The following is an 8,754-nucleotide window of genomic DNA, read 5'->3' as shown; positions in this document are numbered from 1 at the left end:
TGGAGCTATAAAATAAGAATATAAATAACATTATGGGTCTATATATGAATACAGCACTTACAGATCTCTGTGTTAGTTCATATATTCTATTGGACACTTTACAATAAGACCAACAGATCAGTCAGTACTGGAACTGATATAACAAGCAACTCAACATGATCAGGATGCTAAAACTAGCACAGAATATTACTGTTAGACACAAAATTAGTTGAGCCCAGTGAATATACAAGGGAGAATCACATCAAGTGATAATAAAGATGAAAAATCAAGAGAAAATAAGACTTTAACTTCAGCTGAAATGTTGTTTTATTCAATATCTCATTTGACTTTACACTAAAATTCAGTTTTCTTTATCAAATACAAACTCATACACACGACAATATCCAGTGAAATGCTTATACGACCAGCCATGACCTTAAAGACAACAAGACTATAAATGAGAAATAAATTACTGAATGAAATAAGAAATAAAATATAGACAAACTTTAGTCATAGGAAATATATCTGTAGAGAATAAAATAAACACATTAAAACCCGTGGCTATACAACTGTAGAGAACTTTAGCTGTAAACTGACTCCATGTACAGTGACACCATAACTGAACTGAACTAGAATACACACAGAGATGTGTGTGTGAGTGGAGTGTGTAACTGTGCCTGAATGTGCAGATGTGTCCACAGACGTGCTGAATGTGTGTGTGCTGTGTGTGTTGTGATTGAGAGAGCGTCTGGGGTCCGTTCTTCGTACGTGGATTACTCAATTAGCTGGATTTGGATGTTGACGCTTTGACACGATCCAGGATCGTTTCGTTCTTCAAAGCTGATCCGAAAGTTGTTGTCATAGCAACAGTTCTGCTAGGTCGAACCTGATCGGGAGAATATCCTAAATGTTCTTCATCTGTCATTTCCAGGAAATATTCATCAGTGCGAAGGGGGCATTCATTTCAGGGAATATCACCCTATTGCTCAAATATTCGCCTTCCTGCGTACATTTCTCACACCCCAAGTAGCCTGTGTGCCCTTTTATATTTTTCAAAAAAGCTCGGGCGGGAGCATCACAGACCATTGAGCACAGTTTGAGCCTCATTGATATTCCCTGAAATGAAAATCCTTTCTCCAACAATGAAGTTTCAGCCACAAAATCTTCCAGGTATTCGGGAAGGCTTGCTGGCTTGCTAGTGCCAAAGAAAAGCCCAATTACAAATGGCTGATGCGGAGGGAGGTTTTTGATGACTCCAAGAATGGGCCAGAACTGGGTGGATGAACTTTTAAATACTGGCAACCCATCCACATTTGCTTGGAGCTCTAAGCATAAGCCAATCCACATTTGTTTGCCTCCAAAGTGTTCTTCATTAAATTCAGGATACCAAAATAATGGTATGTCCCACCAGCCTTTTCCTGGACCACCACTGACTCTGACTGAGAGGTCCTTAGAAGAGTCCTTGCATCAGATGGCAATGATGGATGATGCTCCTTCAGTATTTCTAATAATTTATTAATTGCACTGTGTTATGTTTTCTTTGGAGTGCCCATGTTGCAAGTTTGCTTTGTAGATAAGCTTCCTCTTCCTCGTTAGAGCTGCTGTTTTCAGACTGTGAAAAATCTAGCTCCTAGGCAAAGATGATTCATAGTCTGTGAATTCCTCATCTGTGAATTCCAATTGTAAATTGGTAGACTCTCAGCATTAAAGGAATTATCAGAAGCACACTGAACTGACTTCAGTTGTTGTTTTACCCTTTCTCTAGATTTGCGTTTTAAAGTCCAGTAAAAGGGTGTATTTGCCATACTTAAGAGACACACACGAAACAAAAGAAATACAAGACAAAGAAAACAAAGGACACAACAAGAAATGACCATGAGTAACACACACTGACTTTCCTATGCTAGGGTTAGCTTACATAAATTGCTTCAACATTGTTCATATGCAGACAATGCCTGTTTGAACTGTTTCAGACATTGAAGTTTTAGTACTTAATATTAAGCAAGAGTTCTTCAACTTTTTATTTTGTGGCGAGGTCCCCTAAACTCTTACAGGCTCACCCTAAATATTATTTCTCAATACAACACGGTTATAAACAACTGCTAATCATCTGTGACATACCTTTCTTTAAGGACAGGGTTTTCACTGACACCAAGAACAAGTAGAGAGAAAAGCAAAAATATATGGCACATTACTGAAACAGAAGTGATAGACTAACCAATTTCACTAGTAAACATGAACAAATAATGTAATTTACAGTTGTGTTTAATCCCTACAAAAGATTTAACATGGTTTACTACAAAAAAGGTTTACTGTAGTTAAACCATGAGCAGAAAGTAATCATGGTTTGCTACACCAATCATACTGTAGTTACCATAAAACTGTAGTTATAAAATAATAATCAAAATAGCTCAAGAAAAAAAAAAAACTGGGTAAAGTTTCTTGAGGGGTTTGATGAGGATAATAATGACACAAAAAATCAAGGACTATAGGATTTAATCAGTAATACTGTGTAGTTGTCAGATAAAAGATATAATTACAAAGTCAGAGATGACCTTAAAACCTTGTAGTTTTAACAGCTGTTAAGAAACAGAAGACACATGATTGAGTAGACCCCTAAAAAGTGTCATAGCTTTTAACAAAATTTTAAGCAATTATATTAAATAATTTAAACTGGATGTGCAGTCTTGTTTTAACTTTTAATTATTTTAGGATATATTTTTTACTCAAAGTGGTCCTGCTATTCTTGGCTCTTAGCCAGCTTGCTATGGTCAGCGAGATGTCACAGGTCTATGTCATGTCAGCAACTGTTTTGAAACCAAAGTTCTCTCTCCATAGATGCAACTTATGCAAAAGGAACTAAGTGTTTACATACATTGTCATAATAGCATAATCACTTGATAACATGTTACTCATTCTAACTTCTGACACATATAGCTTCACACAAGTATTTAACATATATAATCAGTGCTTTACATATTCAGTTATTCTACACAATCAGTCACTCAGCCTTCTCCTAGTGTTGCTCCTGTGCTGGCATACTCTTCTTACACAGACATATCACTGTATTTTTAACACAGGCTGGCATGTTTGCTGCATACATTTTGAGAAGAGAAAATTAACTGCTTTACACTCAGAAAATACTGCACACAGAAAATACTTCACACAGAGAGAATAAAATCTTCAGTAACAGCTCCGTTTTGATAATCGTTTTCACCAAGTCTTGGATATTATTTACTTCGCTTCCTTCCGGGATTCCAAAAATTCTAATGTTATTTCTACAAGAGCATGTTTCTAGAGCATGTTCTCTTTTTCTCTTTGGATAGACTGATCGAGCATTTCTTTCATCTGAGCAACGTTCTCCAATTCTCCCAACTCGCTGCTCCACTTTGTTGACCTTTTCTGCCGTTAGGTCCATAAAAAGGCCATCCAGTTTTTGATTTACTTATTGTTTAAAGTTACTTAGTTCCATTTTCACTTCTTTTGTAAGACAATCTTGGAAGGCGGTTAAGTCAGATTTAATATCCATCTGGAAAACTTTGATGTCCGAATGTATTGCTGCAATGCAAGCTGACAGGCTATCAGCTATCCTGTCTGTCTCTGATTTTTAATCTGTTGATTTCTCTTTTTTTTTCAGGATTCGATGGTTGTTTTGTTCTAGCCTTTTTGTCGTCGTCCCCCCCTCCCCTCCTCTCCATGTTATTTGAATATGGTTTAGGTTATCATATATGATGTAAAAAGGATGATTAATACCAGTGTGTATGGGAGCACTATTTCTATGCTGCTACACGTGTTGACGACATACCGAAAACCATCCCATGTGTTTCTTAAGCTGCCCCGGATGAGTGAAACTCTGTACACACTGATTATGACTACGGTTTCTCTCCAGTGTGAATCCTCTCATGTGTTTTCAGGGTTCGTGAGTGAGTAAACCTCTTACTGCAGTGTGAACACTTGAACGTTTTTTCTCCAGTGTGAATCCTCTGGTGCCGTTTCAAATCTCCAGCTGTAATAAAAGTCTTCTCACACTCCAAGCACATATACTCTCTCACACCAGTGTGGATCTTCATGTGTTTATTAAGGGATGATGATTGGTTGAAACTCTTCCCACACTTAGGGCATGTGAATGGTTTCTCTCCAGAGTGGATCCTCATGTGTTTAATAAGGGATGATGATTGGCTGAAACTCTTCCCGCACTGAGTGCATGTGAATAATTTCTCTCCAGTGTGGATCTTCATGTGTTTATTAAGGTATGATGAGCAGCTGAAACTCTTCCCACACTTAGGGCATGTGAATGGTTTGTCTCCAGTGTGAATCCTCATGTGTTGATTAAGGTGTGATGATTGGTTGAAACTCTTCCCACACTGAGGGCATGTGAATGGTTTCTCTCCAGTGTGGATCCTCATGTGTTTAATAAGGTATGCTGATTGGCTGAAACTCTTCCCACACAGTGTGCATATGAATGGTTTCCTTCCAGTGTGGCTCATCATGTGTTCATTAAGAGATGATGATTGGATGAAACTCTTCCCACACTGAGTGCACGTGAATGGTTTTTCTCCAGTGTGGATCTTCATGTGTCTGTAAAGCGATGATGATTTGTTGAAACTCTTCCCACACTGAATGCATGTGAACGGTTTCTCTCCAGTGTGGATCATCATATGTTGATTAAGGTGCGATAATTGGCTGAAACACTTCCCACACAGAGTGCATGTGAATGGTTTCTCTCCAGTGTGGATCCTCATGTGAATCTTCAGTTTGCATTTGCTTACCAAACTCTTTTCACAGTGAGTGCAGGTAAAACAACTCTTACCTCTCACTTTTAAAACACCATCAGTCTCTAAATGAGTTTTGTCTTCAATATTGACATGATGTTCCTCCTCTTTATTCTCATCGTAGTCTTTAATTAGGTCTGAAATAAAAAAAAAGTTCAGTTTTTAGTAAATCATTAAAACTCTGATCAAAAGCTGAAGTGAAAAGGCTCTAAAACATTGGCTACACAAACCTTAATTTTAATGCAAATTAAATGTAAAGACATAGCAGATCATATTTAGATTGATCTTGTCATATCAACCTCCTGGTGTCCATTACACACATACACATTTAAGCTAGCGCTGTCAAAATTAATGCGTTAACGCATGCGATTAATTTGAAAACGCGTAAAAAAAATAACGAAATTAACAGTTTTTTTTCCTGTTGTGGCCAGGGGCAGTTTCCCGCTGGGTCGACGTACGTTTTGGGCTGGGCCAGGGCCGGACTGGGACTCTTTTTCAGCCCTGGAGTTTCAAGCCTCAGACCGGCTTACATCAGTTTACCACTGACTATATTAAAATAAGGTTATTTCCAATTCAGTTTCTAATTACACTATCACGTTTTTTTTTTTTGAGAAAACAGCTCTTTTAGAACTTCAAATGTTCAACAACCCAAACAGTATCATGTCTTAACAATAAAAATGAAAAAAAAAATTGAACCGAACGGTCCACAAGGACCGAACCCAGGTTGGCCGCGTCATAATCTAACGTACTAACCACTGTACCACAACAGCTGTACGTTAAATGGTGACTTATCTAGTTACATCATCATTAACCTGCAGGCTGCATCCTGCTCACGAGGCTACGAGAAAATAGATAAAAAGAGCAGAGCTGCGGTAAAATAATGAATAAGAAGGCTGTGGTCAAGTAAATAAATAAATTATTTTTAAAAAGTGTGACTGCTGAGAGCAACAGATTCTGGAACTAGGGACACCGGCCCTCGCGGCCAAAAAACAGATGATCATCTGGGCTGATCATCTTCTTATGATCTGATCGGCAAAAAACTTGGCAGACTATTGTGTTTTTCTGCCTAAGCGATTGACAATCCTTTGAGCTGTCACGCTCTGAAAGTAAGATATTTCTTTTCCGGACAGAGTGGCCGTGTGACATAATCTGCAGCCCATTGGTTCTTTTCTTTATTGACGTTGGGCTGACCCAATCACAAACTTCCATGTTGTGCTATGTGTAACGTAGGTGTGTATTTGTCAGAATAGTCGAGAGTCACACCTTACGCGCGAGTCCGAGAGAGAGCAGAAGCGAAGAGCAGGCATTTGACATTTGCGTCTGCGCTCTGCAGCATGCAGCGGGGAACAAATCAATATATTCCTGTCTATTCTATCTAGTTACCTCTCTGTCCATATAAATATACTTTTTTTTACTTTTAATCTCCACCCTGGCATGCGGCAACTTCCTACTATGCTGTTTCCTTAACCTGCAAGTCTTTATTTTACAAATTAAAAAAGAATGTCTGCTTCTCAAGCTCTGAGGAGTGTTATTCATGTATTTTAAGATGCACTCGGCCAGAAGACAAGCGCATGAGATATCATGACATTGTGTTTTTGATCATCAGCATGATGTAGGCTTATAGTGACAATAATATTTGTACAATATGGTTATGATAATATTTATACATGACCAAACTAGTGTGCAACTTAAGCAACTTTTTTTTTTTTTTTTACATTTAGTTTTGTAGTTCGGACAGAAACAAATATTTGTTGCATTTTTTAATTGTTTAAGTTCATTTGATTGACAATGTAAAATCTTTTAGCAACGTTTGATGTTTCATTGTTGAGTTAAACATTTTTTTAGGGTCTCTGACACATTGCTTTAATTATTTATCTTTATTTTATTAATCAACATTAACTGTGCATCAGCATGCAGTTTTTGTTATGTTCATTATTTATTAGGCTCCCTCAAAACACACAGACACCCACATTTCCAGTTTGGATTAAAATGTTATTATAATAATAAATATTACATGGGTGGTCCAGAATGTAATTTTAAGGCTTGGTTGTGTTTTTAAGATGCAAAGCAATGTGTGCTCATGTTTCACTTGAAGGAAATCGCGTAATTTTTTCATATATCTCACTTTGATTATACAAAGCTACTCAGCTAACATGAAAACGACTGTCATATTTCCTAGTTCCTCTAAAAGGCCCGCCTTCAAGTGACTCTGATTGGTCATCGTTATAATGTGCTGCTATTGGCGGATCGGCTCCACTTCAATCCCATAAAAGCACACGCTTTTCTGCTGTGTTAACATGCAGTCAACCTCGCGCCCGCTCTCTAAAATAAAATCTGACAAGTGTCTGTAACTAAGGAGTGAAAATAGGGTGCGGCTCCTTTAACAGCGTCTGTGTGTGCGTCTATGTGTGTGTGAATGTGTGAACTTTCTTTAGCAAGCGCATGTGCGCGGGACTTTCTTTTTCTCTGCGGCTCGGATTAAGTTATTTCCTGTAATATATCGTGACAGAAGAATAAAGCACAAGATGTGAGATGCTACCTGTTGAGCCTTCATTTATTATTCTGCTGCGACCACTAGTCAGGTAAGCTAATCTGTATTTTTTTTTAACTCTATGCGTTACACGATGTCTTTCATGAGTATCCGGAATAATAGAGGTAAAGTTGGTTTTATATTCGCACATTCAGACTTTCCCCTTAATAATATAATTTCATAAAAGTATTGTTTGCAAACTCTAAACAGTGAAATCATATTAGCAGCCAATGACTATTAAAGTACAACATTGTTCACAGTAAAATAAACAGTGTTAATGTTGTTTTTAAGTCACACTTGCATGCTAATTTCAATTGAATATTCAAAGTAACATGGTAAACAATATAGAGACTTGTAAATGAGCGAATGTGTGAATATAAAACCAACTTTACCTTTTACGTTATGACGTCTTTCACGTATATCTGGAATATGCAGGTGTAAGTAATATGAATCATCCACATATCTTTTGCGACTTCATTATCTGAGATGTGAAACACATGGAGCTCCTTGAAGACTATTATTGCAGTCCCGTGCGCACACACATAAGAGACACAAACGTGCTGGTGGAGGTAGTGAACGTGTGTTACAGCAGTTTGGCTGATAGATATGAATTTGTAGCTAAATCGTTTGCCCGCAAAGCAGCATTTCGCATTGTTTACATCATTGCTACAGCATACTGTTAACACTAGACACTGTACATGTCATGATCAATTTTAACAAATAAGGGAGACGACGTCAGACAGCAGATGGAGTAGACGTGTCTACGCGTAGCTCCCGCTATTGCTGTGATTTTGCAGCCACTTTGTACATAATATTGTCTGTAAACCTGACCACAACGACGTAGTTTACATTTCAGTGTCAACATGACCTCAAAATCGAGTAAACAAACTAAAAAAGACACCAAAACTGACTTTGCTGACAACGTCTCCAGCGAGCTCAAAATGGCGGAGATTGCGAAGCTGTTGGAGGAACACCGCCAGGCCTTATCAGCCGATTTTAAGTCTACCATATCCTCACTTGAGTTAAAAATCGACTGCGTTCAAGTTGCGGTAACAGAACATTCTTCTAAGATTGCTTTTCTTGAATCTAATGCTAACGCTGTTGACGAGCGCATGCTAACGCTGGAAGCGACCTGCGCCGCCCTGTCCGACAGTAACGCTAAGCTGCTCGCGAAAGTCACCGATCTTGAATCACAGAGCCGCCGAAATAACATCCGCATTATCGGCCTACCAGAAGCGATGGAGGGACCGCGACCCTCTACCTTCTTCTCACAACTTCTATTTGATACTCTGGGAAAAGATGTTCTTTCTTCTCCACCGGAGATTGACCGAGCCCACAGGGCTCTCGTCAACAAACCTGCGGCCGGTGAAAAGCCACGCGCGGTCATCATCCGGTTACACCGTTATCAGCAAAAGGAAATGATAATCCGTGAAGCGAGAACCAAAAGAGGGAAGCTGATGTTTCAAGGCCACC

General features: G+C 38.6%; 2 protein-coding genes across 3 annotated transcripts in view; one reads left to right on the top strand and one right to left on the bottom strand.

Moving 5' to 3' along the window:
- Nucleotides 1-290: 290 nt before the first annotated feature.
- LOC137491119 (uncharacterized) overlaps nt 291-8,754 on the bottom strand; it is a 59,221-nt gene continuing 50,757 nt past the window's right edge. The window contains exons 1-2 of one of the 2 annotated variants that reach the window (XM_073947950.1): nt 6,015-6,355; nt 299-4,888 (exon numbers count right to left, since the gene is read on the bottom strand). In XM_073947950.1, the coding sequence (XP_073804051.1) occupies nt 3,852-4,721 (870 nt within the window). In that variant the 5' untranslated portion in view covers nt 4,722-4,888; nt 6,015-6,355 and the 3' untranslated portion in view covers nt 299-3,851. Of the gene's footprint in view, nt 4,889-6,014; nt 6,356-8,754 lie in introns of those variants that run through there. The other variant, XM_068220217.2, reaches the window with a different exon arrangement.
- Nucleotides 7,125-8,754, top strand: part of LOC108183320 (protein NLRC3-like) — a 59,378-nt gene continuing 57,748 nt past the window's right edge. Inside the window, exon 1 of the transcript XR_012402190.1 lies at nt 7,125-7,333. The gene's annotated coding sequence lies outside the window, so the exon portion shown is untranslated. The remainder of the gene's footprint in view (nt 7,334-8,754) is intronic.

Source organism: Danio rerio, chromosome 4, assembly GCF_049306965.1.
Source record: "Danio rerio strain Tuebingen ecotype United States chromosome 4, GRCz12tu, whole genome shotgun sequence".
Lineage (NCBI taxonomy): Eukaryota > Metazoa > Chordata > Actinopteri > Cypriniformes > Danionidae > Danio > Danio rerio.
Note: the sequence above shows the minus strand (reverse complement) of the source record. Positions and strands in the feature narration are given on the sequence as shown.